Genomic DNA, 12867 nt, shown 5'->3' with positions numbered 1-12867 from the left:
ATGGACAGTGGTAAACTACTTCAGATAATCACCCATAAATTAACATCGTGTAATTTGTGTTTGTTAAATGAGTTATAGCGTCGTTGCTTACTCATTTAAGTAACAAATTTTCTATGTTACTTTCTAGATTAAGAATGCTTTAGAGGATGACAATAACAATTTCCGGATATTTTTTATTAGACATCAAAATTAATAGTATACGTCCATGTCCCTTCAATTTCATGAATTATTTTAGACTAAAAATATTCAAAGACGATTAAAAATGCATCCAGAGTTATCAGTTAAATATTTTTTAAAAACATAGCAAATGCATGTGTTTTATTTTTCAGCTTAGCTCAGTTTGTCTAATGAAAAGATAATATTTTCCAGTTATTACAGTGGTTCATTTTTTTCTAAAAATTAATTAAAATAATAATTTCTTTCACAGGGATAATTCGGCGATACATAAACGATTTCAAATTAAGCAAATGGATGAAGGAACGAATTCCTATTCTCGACTGGCTGCCGAAATATGACACCAAAATAGATGGACCATGCGACCTGATCGCTGGCATAACAGTAGGAATTATGCATATCCCACAAGGTAAAGTTATTTTAACTTCGCAGCACCTTCAAAATGGCCAAATCTATGGTGTTTCATTGGCATTTAAAAATCTATATCGTAATAATTTGTTATTCTGTAAACTGCTTTAATTGAATAACAAAAATAATTTTCATATCATTATACACTCGTTAAAAGCGAGTTAAAAATTTTACTACTTGAATTCAAAGTAAGAAATGAGTTAAGAGAACTTAAATTATAAAAGTTTATATTTATTCAATAAAATTGCGACTAGAGATTACGTATCAAATCAAAGCTTATGTTTTTTATAAATTTTAAAATTAATAAATCCAAAACCTACAATTAAGATTTGGCAACGACTTTGTTAGACTGTTTTGTCAGATACGAAATTTCATTTAATAAATAACAAAATGCCAATAAAAATTAAATTATTCGCTCAAAGGTCTCGGATACGCTCTTATGGCTAACGTTCCTCCGGTTGTGGGCATGTACATGGCATTCTTCCCGCAACTGGCTTATACCCCCCTCGGCACCTCCCGGCACAACTCTATGGGTAAGACCTACTTTTATTAAATCTTTTCGCTTAATTGAAGTCATACATCGCTCTCTTGCGCAGGAACTTTTGCTGTGATTACCCTGCTCGTGGGTAAGTCTGTGGTCGTTTACGCCATGAATGAGGATTACCAGCACGACGTCACAAGAGAAATAAATGGGACAATGATAACGCAAAGGGAAATGTACACTGAGCTGGAAGTCGGCACTACGGTCACCTTTTTTAGCGGTCTTTGGCAGGTGCATATTTGAATAAATGTTATAATTTTGCACAAATCAAGAGTGTTTGTCCCGCAGATGTTGCTCTTTGCGTTAAATCTTGGCGCGGTGAGCAACCTTCTATCCGATGCGTTCGTGAGCAGCTTCATCGCCGGCGCCGGCATACACATTTTCACGTCGCAAATTAAGGAGATCGTAGGGGTAAAAATTCACCATTATATCGGACCCTACAACTTGCCTAAAGTGAGTGATCTAATGCCAATTCAATTCAATTTAATTTATTCTCGCTCTTAGGTATGGAGAGACTTATTCAAAGAGGTATGGAACGCATCACCTGAGCAGTGGACGACCATCGGAATAGCGCTCGGCATCTCGGCTGTTTGCTTTGGCTTGCTCATCCTCACCGTTATTGTGATAAGAGTGAGATTCAATATTTTAATTTCCTAAATACTGATGGAGCAAATTAGAAATATAAAAATTGAAGCGTAGATAATTGTTTTTCCATGATAATTATCGTTTGAGTTGGGCGCTTAGTAGTTATTGGGGTTTGCAAAAAATCCAAATTAGAATATATTTTTCAGATTTTGAATTGAATAGAAAATAAAATCTCTTTTTGGAGTGATAAATTTTTCAAGATTTTACGGCAGTAATTGAAATATAAAAACCAGTGCTGGCCAATTACCATGGTCCAATCTTTGAAAAAAATTATCGTCCTATAAAAAGATTTCAATTTCCTATTTGACATGTCGAGAATTTATGTTACTGCATGGTTCTAGTCTTGATTCCATAAATTCCTTTCCGGGTATAATTTGAATTTTTCTTCATTTTACTATTTTATTAAACCCAATAGAGTGTATAAAACAAACGTATGTATCAAAGAGCACTTAAAGCAGACGTCCACAATTTTATAATGGTGGCGCTTCGTATAAAGTTACAAGTTACAATATTTGAATTTTACCATTTGTTTGTGCCGTGATAAAAATACTGTGATTAAAATAATGTCAAAATTTCAGCCCTGGCTATTGAAATACACCAGAGTGCCGTTTCCAGCGGAGTTAATCCTGGTAGTGTCTGGAGTGTTTGTTGCGACAGGATTGGATTTAAAAGAGAAGTACGGCACTATCGACATCGGCACCATTCCCACTGGGTAAGACTGCAATTTATCCTCTGACTATAGTTGTTTTCAAACTCTTGAAATTTCTCAGCCTGCCCGCACCGCAGCTGCCGTTTTACGAGCTCGGTAAGGTGCTCATGCTGGACAGCTTCGTGACGGCCTTTGTTTCCTACTCAATCACCATGTCCATGGGCATCATCCTGGCCCAAGGGCGGAACTATGTCATTGATCCTAACCAGGAACTCCTCGCTTTGGTGAGGAGAAATTACTAAACGTCAGAAAATTTCAAACCAATTAATTTTTTTCTGCCACCAGGGGGTGGGCAACTTATTCAGTTGCCACTTTTCCTGCATCGCCTATGGTTCCTCCCTGAGCAGAAGTATGGTACTGAACGACGTCGGCGGAGCGACACAGCTCACTGGTTTGACTGCGGCCGGCCTCATGGTCATCGTCCTTCTGTACATCGCTGATTTCTTTGAACCACTCCCAAGAGTGAGTTAAATGTTAACTCTCTCTAATTCTTAATAATGTTAAATTTCAGGCTGTGTTGGCGTGCATCATCACAGTAGCCCTGCGAGAGATCTTTGAGCAGGTGGCCGACTTCCCTGGTTTCTGGCGCCGCAAAAAACTCGACGGAATAATCTGGATCGCCGTGTTCCTCATTGTGGTTATCGTCGACGTGGACATCGGTCTCGGCATTGGATTCATTCTCTCGGCAGCCATGATCTTCAGAGAGGGAATCAAGGGGACCATGTGTGTGCTGGGAAACGTGCCCAACACGGACATTTACCTCGACATTGATAACTACAAGAAGGTGAATTTTCGCAAGCAAAATTTATTTTGATTTTTTATACGTTTTTTAATGTTGTGTTCAGGCTTGTGAAGTTGAAGGATTCAAAATAATTTCGTACCGAGGGGGCTTGGTTTTCGCCACCAGAGACAACTTCAAGAAGGACCTGATCAAATATTCTGAGCTCGACCCTATTAGGGAGGCCAAGCGCCTTAGAAAACTTGCCAAAAGACAGGCGGTATGTTTTTAATATTTAATCGTTGAATTAATGCACCATTATCAGGTTTGCATGGCTGGAAAACATGCACAAAATCCAATAAAAAATAAGTACAATATTTAAAAATGAAAATTTTACAAGTGACGTTTCAGCATGGGCAAGGTTAAAGAAAAAAACATTTATAAATTTTAAATTTTTAACTGTGTATTATATCATACCCGTAATAGCATATGATTTTATGCCCTAATTATAACTTTTGAGAGCAAAATGTCTGGAATTTCAAATCACCAAGATCAAACTTAAAATTTTTTATTGAAATTATGTATACTTTGAGTGCCTTCATATCACAATAAAACGTTCAAGTTTTTTTTTATATTTTCTTTGAATTTAGCAGAAGAGTTTTGATGTTTTTAATTTGCTTATTTTGTTTGATAGAAAGCTTTAAAAGAAGGACAGAACAACGAAGGCTTCGTGGTTGATCCACATGACGTAGAAGCACCGCCCGCTCCCGGGGTGAGCTGGATTGTGATTGATTTGTCCAGCATGAGCAACATCGACCCGACTGGCTCGGACAAAATCAAGGCTCTGGCCGTTGAGTACAAGAATGTCAACATCAACCTTTGCGTCGCTGGTCCTTCTGGTGAGATGATTATGCTTTAAAATATTTTTATTAACTATCAAACATATTTAAACTAAAAACATCGGAGGTTCGCTTGCCAGCAGCTTTGCGTTTTATTATTCCTATTTTCAGTCATTCATGTCTCACACCACTCTCATTATATAAAGATTTTTTATCTTTTTATTTCACAGACTCGGCGTTTGAGAAGATGCAACGGTGGGGTATGTGCGAGGGCGAAAACGGTGTGCGAGTTTTCACAAACGTGCACGAGGCCGTGACTACCATTAAACATGAGGCTTTGACTAATCCTGGACAGGCGTAAAAGTAGTTTTCTCTGGCAATTATTTATAAGAAACTAGTCATGTACAATAAGAAAGAAGTTAGTGCTGTAAATATGACAAATAATAAGTTCTATGGTAAACCAATAAACACCATATATTTTCCTAGAGTAAAAAATTTATTTTCTTGCTTTAGGAACTGTAATTGCTTTTGTTTAAGGAGAAGAAAACTTATAATACAAATTTTTAAATACCATGCATATTAGAAAGAAAAGCGTGACTTTTCGATTTAAGATTCACAAAATGCCTGAAAACATTGAAATTAGTTAGTTAAAAATATTTCACGTTGTTTAAAAATATCCTGTTAATAATTATTATTCGAATAATAAATCGAGTCGAAAGCTGCAAATAAATACATATATTATCTCATTTGATTTAAAAATTACTACAATAAGGTAAATTTATTGTAAAAACAATTTGAAAATATGGTAACAATGTATTATATCGCTAAAATTTAAGTTCTGTCCAGATAAACATAGAAAGCTGGAGCATATGTGTCTAGAGAATAAGAAAAAATAAATTTCACTATTATAATAAGAAAAATGGAAATTCTGAACTCATTTTTGCAAGCAAACTTTTTGCTGCAGTTCAGTCCTCTAGTGTTGGATAAAATACAGTATATATCGATCGTATCATCCGGTGACACAGAGGAAGGAAAAACAACAAATCGGTAGCTGATGGTTGCAACATACTATACTCTCTATCCATTTTCAACGTTACATTGTCCTCTAAATGCCGACTCCTGCGCTGCATTATTCGCAGCAGGGATATAAAGATTTTTCGGATTTTTCATGACAAGATTATATAACTGTGCAAATCAGCCGATGATAATTCTTTCATTTTTCACGTTCTGTTTAAGTATTTTCAAAGAAGATCAGATGAAATGAAATCACCTTACGGAGCTTACAAATCTCGAAAATATATCTTATCTGTCGAGAATAGGTGCGGTATAATGTGCCGTTTGCAGCCCAGTTGTGCTCTTTCCCTCAAAATGACGTGTGTTTGAAAAATTAATGTTTCATAATTTGCTGATGATGATTTGCCTTGATTAACAAACAATACGTTTGTACTATTTTGGTCAAACCTGTTTAATATATCTTTAGAGGTACATTTTTAGAGGCAATTAAACATGCTTGGCGATATTCGCGATATTGAAATTTTTAATAAATACACATTCAAGTAAAAATAATATTGATTGTTATAATTTTTCAAAACTTTTTCATATTTGCAAATTTTATAGCACGTGTGCAGGATGCTCAGGTACACGATGGCTCCTCTGCTATAACAACGAATTGCACGAATCAACGGTCAGTATTTTTCAAATCGTCCAGGATGTTGGTCGACGTCCTAGTTTTCATGGTAAAATTTTGATGGAAAACTTGAGTAATATTTAATATACCCTTTTCAGGCTTTTCTAGCAGGTAAATTAATTTTATATGGGTCTCAGCATATCTGAGCTCTGTGCAGGTCCTGTTGAAAATGCGATACAAAAATTTTGCGAGAAGCCAGACATAATCCACAACAGGAAGGTTCAAGTTGCTTCTTGCATCGCTGTTTGTTTAGGCCTAAACTCGGAATCACCTCGTTGCAACTACAGTTCGTCCAATGGAAAAGCGATTGAGATGTACAATAATGTACGGCTATTATTGATTAGTCCTTCAATAATTGTGTGTAGATAATATACTTCTGCTAACATTCGTGTTGGAAGGGGTCGGCAGATTAAAATTATATTTTGGGGGCAAGTAGCCTTATTTCCTGAGGCTCCAAAATGACTTTTATAGTAGGAACCAACCACCCAATTCCACAGGATAGTTTTTGAAAAAAGTCTTGGTTTTTCGAGCCCCAGGTGTTGGTACTGACCCCAACTAAAAACCACTCAATGAACAGTCGATGAGTAATTTCTATTACTTTTATACTTTATCTCTGAGGTTACAGTTAACGGCCACTTCCTGCGAAATCGGAAAATCACATTGAAATTTGAAAGGGTATTTTTTAGGGTCAGACTAAGACTTTGTCTCGTCTGCAAGTGCCCTTATTAGTAGTGCAGAAGGCGCAAATACCCAAAAATATTCTCTCATCATATCTAGAATCGTGTTTTTCGGCCCGAAATGTAGCCCAACTAAGTGATTAAAACGTATAACAAATTGGAGAGGTTGGGCACTTCGTAAAAACATATTATCATTTAGAATTTCCCATTTTGTTATTTGTTGTTTTTGTTACTAAATTTCAGAAGTTCAGACCTAAATATTTTTTTTGGAGATGTATATTTAATGTTGAAGTTTTCACCATTCGAAATTTTTCGAAAAAGGTTTCATTTTTAAAAGAGGCGTCCAGGCCGGGGGCTAAGTAACACCCTTACCAGTTCTAATTTACCCTGTTTGAAAACGTACACCTACACTAGTGTTCGGTTCAGTTTTTTTATACATTACATTTTTAATAGTTAAAAACTTGAAAAAACAGAAGCTGCAAATCTGCCAACCCCTGCCAACAGCGGGAACACTTCAGGAATTTTTGCGGACTTCCTCATTAAAATAATCAAAATAGTTTCAGCCAAATGGGTGTCCAAAATGCTACCTCCCACCCGCTCAAAACGTTAGTTTCCAACTTTTGTCTTGAATAGATCTTAATTTATCTGTCTAAATTGAAGCTTGCACTTAAAAGAGTTTCTCTATCGTTGGGTATAATGCTCTGAAAATTTGCGAAATTTATTTATCAATATAATTTAAATTTAGCACAAAGTCGCTGGATTACAGCCTGCGGGAAAAGGATTAACTATTCACCAGTTGGGATTTCTGTGAGTTTATTTTGACAGATCAGTTAATGGCTCTTCTGAATTAAATAAGGAAATCTATGAAAGGTTGTCTATGATGAAACGTCAACGATTTGTGGCTTGGCGCTACCAGGCATGAGGCACTGGCTCCCAAGGGATTATAATGAGGTCGCATGCGTCATAGAGAACATGCGTTAGTATTGAAGTGTATGATCCCCAAACATTCATGTTTTTTCTTGGTAAAACTGCAGCTGAAAATGTTCAAAACTCGGGTCGATTGCGCGTGACGGTCTACAAGAGCGCGTGCAGCAAAGAGTTCTTCTTCTGCTCCACTGACACACCCAGGTCAATACGCAAATCTTTCATGGCCGCTGAATTGAACAATGGAAATTTGACTGTGTTTCAAAACCGCACTTGCGCGTATTTTGAGTTTAAAATGCAGCAAAAGAAGGCCGTAGACATTCGACTGACAACTTCAGACTGCATGGATAAGTCTTTTTTGCTGTGCGAAGGAGACGATTGAATGGAATCAATGCAACAATTAATTAATTAATTTAAGTTGACCGGCACATTTTCATCAATAAATATAATATTTTGTACTCATTAATGAATATCAGAAAAAAAAATTCCAAGTCAACAGTAAGCAATAACTGTTTTTCGACGCAAACTCATTTATCTATTTAGTTTTTGGGTCAAACTAAAACGATGTTTTGTTGATCTGTGCGCTTTTGACAATGAAGTAGGCTTTTTCAACTTTTGTATCAGTACACATAGGGGAAAACCTGATCGAATTGAAGAAAATTTCGTAGGAAGAGGATGATTTTAAATTGAGGTTTCCTGCAGTCGCCTAATTTCTGGTCACGATTTCAGCCACCGTGAAGTCGAATAAAAGAGTAAAATTGTTTTTGTCTCTTTGCACTGTAAAATAGTAAACAAAATTTTTCTACCGGCAAAAATGCTCAGCCACTGCTGGGCTTAAATTTGGCTTATGCCGTTGACCCAGCCACCGCATCGAAATTGTTCGACTCGGACTCGTGAATTCTTTGATTTTAAATAATGTATATTAATATAATATGAGTTGCTTTTTATTTTGAAAGATGATAAGAAGTAGGAGGACCAAGATGAACCCTTGAAATTTCAATGTATAAGATTGATTACGAATTATCTTTGCACAATGTTGATAAAATTTTCAGATTTACTACAAAGTATGCAACTAAAGCTGTCTGCGCTAGATGAAAGGGCCTATAAAACCAGTTGTGCTGTTGTTAATTCTAATTCATATGTATATATTGGATGTTTCTTACAACGGATGTTCACCAGCATTATGTTGGTTTTTTCTGCTGCACAGCAAGCAGTTGGAATCAACAGTCAGTGTTTGTCAAATAATCAAGCATATTGGTCATAGTCATTAGAGTAATACCTATTATTTGAAAAAGAATTTTAGACTCAATACTCTCATTTAAAAATTTACAGGCAGGTATAATCGATTTATTTGTTGGATTATTTTCCACATAACAGATAAAATTCTAATCAGGGGTTTCAAAAGGTGCAAGCAGCCAAACAGTATGAGTTCGCGATAAAGTCCGCGTTGCCACTTGCATCGCTGCTTGTTTTGAATTCAGGTCAGCTCGTTGCAACTACGCATATGTCACAGAAAAAAGCTATTGTTGAGAATTTATTTCACCTGTTAAATTATTGTTTATAAACAAATTTACTAGTTAGTTTCAGTCCAAAAATGACACCTACCTCTCGCCGGAAACGTTTGTTAATAATTATTAAATCAAGTCAATCTAAATTTAATATCCGTCATGCTGAAGCTTATTCGCAAATATATTTCTCTCCCCTTTTGTAAAACACCGCAAACGTTTTTGTAAATGTTTATTTCAACGCTAAATTTTTTGCACCAAATCGTTGGATCAAAAGGCGTGCTGGAAAATAATTAACTGCTGGTGAGCATGAAAGGAAACTTATGACGAGACATCAGCTAATTATAGTTTGGCGCTACCAGACATGAAGCATTGGCTGCAGAAGGATTAAAATTAGGTCGCTTGTGTGGCGTGTGAAACCAATTCAAACGGCAGTCGATAATGTTCAAAACTCTGGCAAATTGTGCGTGTTGGTCTACAAGAGCGCGTGCAGCAGAGAGTTCTTCTTCTGCTCCACTGACATCCCCAGATAAATACGCAGGTCAATCGTGAAATAAATAAATAAAAAAATGATCATTTACACATTCATATATGGCGATAAAATACAATTGACAGAAAATAACCAACCAAATAAGTGAGCAACTATTCGTTACAATGCTAACTCTTTCGTACCACTGAGCACATCACCTGACAAATAATTTTGCTAGTCACACTTAATTGTAAGTGATTGAGCAGTTGATTGAACTGTTTTGATATTCTTTAAAAAAAAAATATGAAAGTTGACATATTAACACATCGATTCCTTGGACGCCGGGTTAAGTGTAGAAATCGTTAATTACGTAAGCCGTTGCTGTTGGGCAGGGATGGTTATAGGGAAAGAATTCTTCATCTCATATGACACACTTGAACTTGTACTTCGTTTCCTAAAACACATTTATTGTGAGTCAATCTTTTGATCATACTCTCAGCTCTCAAGTTTTCTTCGCTATGTAAGTACTGTAATAAACGCGCTAGCTATAGATTTTTGTTCATTGGAAAAGTTGATAATTACTTCTCTCAAATGCCAATAAAATTTAGGATAACTGTTACAGTTCCAGGATTGTTTGTTAGGTACTTTAAAGATTTTTCATGCTATATTTGGAGAATATATATTAATAATAATCTTTATTTGACTTTTTTAATTTGACTTTTTGATAATTATTTTTACGGCATCAGTAGCTTCTAAAATAACTCGAGCTTCTGAATAATAGTTATTAATAATTTTCAAGAGCTGTCTCTGTTCTGCTCCACATGATCAAGTGTCCAGTGTGTTTCGACTATATTCTGCCACCCATTTTCCAATGCGAGAATGGGCACGTGGTCTGCCAAATCTGCAGGACGCGGCGATGTCCCACATGCCAAGTGCCTATCGAAAACGGAATATACGCCACTAAGGAGGTGGTAAATTTCCTCTGAATTATATCTCTTGAAATAATAATAATTTTTGTGATTTATGGCAGCTATCGGAAACGTTGGGCTGCCCTTGCCAATTTAGAGATAACGGTTGCCACCTGAGCCTGAATCACGCCGAGGAGGACAAGCACGAGAATCAGTGTCCCTTCATACAGATCAATTGCCCTGGGGTCCACTGCGAGTGGAAGGGACTCTTGAGACAGACCCTGCTCCACCTTTTAGAAGTGCACAAAGTCGCCTACCATAAATCTAGCACGGACATCGTCATCGAAGCCAATGAGGTCACTAAATCTTCAGGTACGACTAATTAATTTGAGTTAAATCATTGATAGATTTTTAAACTGTAAATTAACCATCCAGTTAAGTCAGCATATTTTAATCTGACACACCTGACAATATTTTTTTCCTTCAAATCGGAATTAAAGCTGCCATACTTTCTGTTAGGCAGCAATTTAATTTCCAAGTTTCGTAATCGCAGTGGACGAGCTATTAGAAAAACTTTAGGAACCCCATGAAAATGGGGTTCCAACCAATTAGAATAAATAAAGCACTCTGAAAATTATAAAAAATAAGCCACAAAACTGTGATTGATTTATTTATTTAAAAAATTATAACAAAATTGAAGCAAAATCTGAATTTTTGCTTTCAAATTCTCAAAGACTCTTAAATTTCTACTGGTGTCTTTCAAAAATAAATTCTAATGAATTTTGTTTTTAAAGGTGCTTTTGAGTGGCTGATGGCGCAGCATTGTCATGGCCGTGACTTTTTAGTTGTGGTAAGGAGGTTGAATGAACAGCAGTACGTGGCTTACGTCCTGTTTATCGGCACTAAAAAGGAGGCTGGACAGTTCTTTTACAGACTAAATCTGTGCAGTGAACAGCAGAAAGCTGCTTTCCAGGCGGCCACTCGTTCTGTGGCGGAGGGCATCAACGCTCCCACCGACCACAAGGACTGCTTCTTCTTCAGTCAGGAGGACGTCGAGAGCTCTATGGATGGAGATGTCTTTGAAATTAAATTAGTTGTTGGCAACATTGGCATATAAGTGCACGCATCATCATTGGGGATGTAAATAAAAATCAAGGGAAGAAGAGAAATTCACATTTTAATCGCATAGTGCGCGCGCTTGTTTAAAAAATTCTAAAAATCTTTTTATCAATTAAAATTAAAAATTAAAATCCACCGCATATCTGTTTGAATGAAAATTAAAGTGCATTCCAAGAAGTTTTAAGGGAATAGTTCTTCATAATTTATTGAACCAATTCCTCGCCTTATTTATAAAAATCAAGTCATTAATTTGTTTGGATATATCAATGCTGAGTATGTACATTAATAAAGATTTATTTGAAACTCATATTTATTATTCTTAAAAATTATAGTGTTTAGTATCGACAACATTTCCCTACATTATAAAATATTGTTGCTTGGAAATAAATTTCTTTTTCCCATACATTATTTGTTTAGATCAAGCAACCTTTCGTATTAAGTCAGTGGTCACATTCAAATCCTAAATAGGAAAAATGGACTACCCTCTGCTTACCTTAACATAAATTAAAAAAATATCTTGAAAATAAAGTTCGTTGACACAATAACTTATGCCGTGAGTTTGTTTAGAATCATAAAAGGGTTTGAGTTTCAGGATGTGCAAACTTAAAAAAATTGTAGAAATTCAGCTATTGTTCAAAGATATATTTTCCTCTTAAATAATCGTTTTTGTTGCTGATCAAGAAAAATCTTATAATATAAAAATATTCTATTTATAGCTTGAGTGCTCTTGGATTTGGTTCCATGGCGTTTTTCGAATTTTATAATATTCAGTGGAGGAGGCATAAAAAAACTATTTTTATGGTTAAGTATATGTACATTTTCAGCATTTTCTCTGAAGACTGATTACAGGGTGAGTTGCACATTCCATCCTTTTGTTACGAGTTGAACTAGAATCGGCATGTTTAGAATTTCCTCCTTGCTCGCCCGCACCTCTCGCTACACAATTTCTCAATCAAAAGGGAGCTCTTGAGTTGTCTCCCGGCATTTGGCCAAAATGAATCGTCTGAAGGAAGTTAAATGTCAGCAGCCCTTACTAAGACATCTCTTTGAAAAGGGCGACGATTATAGCCTTAGCAGCTCCAGCGCTTCAGGGGCTTGGTAAGTGATAAATAGCAATATCTCGAATCAATAAAATTTACTCCGTCTCTATCCAGCTCACAATCAGCACTACCGGGGACATCTTCTCGCGATCATAGCTCGGGTAAGTATTTTTGGCATTGCAGAATTTTTTATGCAACCCATTTGTCATTTTAGATGCAGACAATAATTCTGTGTGTGGTGATCCAAAAGAGCGTTACGTCCGGATGACGTATTTGCCGGAAAAGGACAAGACCACGATGAAGGAGAATTTGTGCGGCCAAGAAAACTCTGAAATTTTTCCCGATCTGGCTGCCATCAATGGCGTCAGAGTTGATTCGACTATTGAATGTAAGAATAGGACTATGAAATTCAACCACCAAACATCAAGCGACGACTCGATCAGTACTATTTTGGCGTCTGGCGATGGCGGCAGAGAAAAAAATCCTGGCCTCTTCAGATGCGAA

The 12867-nt window shown here is 36.3% G+C and overlaps 4 protein-coding genes and 1 long non-coding RNA gene across 5 annotated transcripts; all 5 read left to right on the top strand.

The window, feature by feature from the left end:
* Positions 1 to 3487, top strand: LOC135937532 (prestin-like). The gene is made up of 11 exons (XM_065480685.1): positions 1 to 10; positions 428 to 583; positions 1005 to 1115; positions 1179 to 1354; positions 1412 to 1576; positions 1628 to 1753; positions 2347 to 2480; positions 2539 to 2701; positions 2763 to 2939; positions 2989 to 3261; positions 3323 to 3487. Exons 1-11 carry the CDS (start codon positions 1 to 3, stop codon positions 3485 to 3487), a joined length of 1656 nt encoding a protein of 551 aa, XP_065336757.1.
* A 120-nt stretch (positions 3488 to 3607) lies between these two features.
* On the top strand, positions 3608 to 4433 carry LOC135937531 (uncharacterized). Its single transcript, XM_065480684.1, has 3 exons — positions 3608 to 3616; positions 3890 to 4094; positions 4265 to 4433. Exons 1-3 carry the CDS (start codon positions 3608 to 3610, stop codon positions 4393 to 4395), a joined length of 345 nt encoding a protein of 114 aa, XP_065336756.1. The 3' UTR covers positions 4396 to 4433.
* Positions 4434 to 5760: 1327 nt separating this feature from the next.
* On the top strand, positions 5761 to 7743 carry LOC135936879 (uncharacterized). The gene is made up of 6 exons (XM_065479872.1): positions 5761 to 6045; positions 6956 to 7003; positions 7059 to 7089; positions 7144 to 7205; positions 7269 to 7374; positions 7433 to 7743. Exons 1-6 carry the CDS (start codon positions 5848 to 5850, stop codon positions 7702 to 7704), a joined length of 717 nt encoding a protein of 238 aa, XP_065335944.1. The 5' UTR covers positions 5761 to 5847; the 3' UTR covers positions 7705 to 7743.
* Positions 7744 to 10117: 2374 nt separating this feature from the next.
* LOC135937530 (E3 ubiquitin-protein ligase Siah2-like) lies at positions 10118 to 11321 on the top strand. Its single transcript, XM_065480683.1, has 3 exons — positions 10118 to 10267; positions 10327 to 10576; positions 10999 to 11321. Exons 1-3 carry the CDS (start codon positions 10118 to 10120, stop codon positions 11319 to 11321), a joined length of 723 nt encoding a protein of 240 aa, XP_065336755.1.
* A 972-nt stretch (positions 11322 to 12293) lies between these two features.
* Positions 12294 to 12688, top strand: LOC135936939 (uncharacterized). The gene is made up of 3 exons (XR_010574407.1): positions 12294 to 12421; positions 12478 to 12524; positions 12578 to 12688. It is a non-coding gene; the product is annotated as an uncharacterized LOC135936939 (long non-coding RNA).
* The last annotated feature ends 179 nt before the right edge of the window (positions 12689 to 12867 follow it).

This window comes from Cloeon dipterum, chromosome 2 (assembly GCF_949628265.1).
Source record: "Cloeon dipterum chromosome 2, ieCloDipt1.1, whole genome shotgun sequence".
NCBI lineage: Eukaryota > Metazoa > Arthropoda > Insecta > Ephemeroptera > Baetidae > Cloeon > Cloeon dipterum.
The sequence above is the reverse complement of the archived record's forward strand: the minus strand, read 5'-3'. Positions and strand labels throughout refer to the sequence as shown.

What these genes read in the sequence shown, in the direction of transcription:
- LOC135937531 (XM_065480684.1), top strand. An exon ending in TTGCGTCGCTGGTCCTTCTG is followed by an intron (nt 4,095 to 4,264) that starts GTGAGATGATTA and finishes TTTATTTCACAG; the next exon opens with ACTCGGCGTTTGAGAAGATG.
- LOC135937532 (XM_065480685.1), top strand. An exon ending in CTCCCGGCACAACTCTATGG is followed by an intron (nt 1,116 to 1,178) that starts GTAAGACCTACT and finishes TCTCTTGCGCAG; the next exon opens with GAACTTTTGCTGTGATTACC. An exon ending in TTTTTAGCGGTCTTTGGCAG is followed by an intron (nt 1,355 to 1,411) that starts GTGCATATTTGA and finishes TTTGTCCCGCAG; the next exon opens with ATGTTGCTCTTTGCGTTAAA.
- LOC135936879 (XM_065479872.1), top strand. Translation starts at nt 5,848, where the DNA reads ATGGGTCTCAGCATATCTGAGCTCTGTGCAGGTCCTGTTGAAAATGCG. An exon ending in CGATTGAGATGTACAATAAT is followed by an intron (nt 6,046 to 6,955) that starts GTACGGCTATTA and finishes TAATCAAAATAG; the next exon opens with TTTCAGCCAAATGGGTGTCC. An exon ending in AAGAGTTTCTCTATCGTTGG is followed by an intron (nt 7,090 to 7,143) that starts GTATAATGCTCT and finishes ATTTAAATTTAG; the next exon opens with CACAAAGTCGCTGGATTACA.
- LOC135937530 (XM_065480683.1), top strand. Translation starts at nt 10,118, where the DNA reads ATGATCAAGTGTCCAGTGTGTTTCGACTATATTCTGCCACCCATTTTC. An exon ending in TATACGCCACTAAGGAGGTG is followed by an intron (nt 10,268 to 10,326) that starts GTAAATTTCCTC and finishes GATTTATGGCAG; the next exon opens with CTATCGGAAACGTTGGGCTG. An exon ending in TGAGGTCACTAAATCTTCAG is followed by an intron (nt 10,577 to 10,998) that starts GTACGACTAATT and finishes TTGTTTTTAAAG; the next exon opens with GTGCTTTTGAGTGGCTGATG.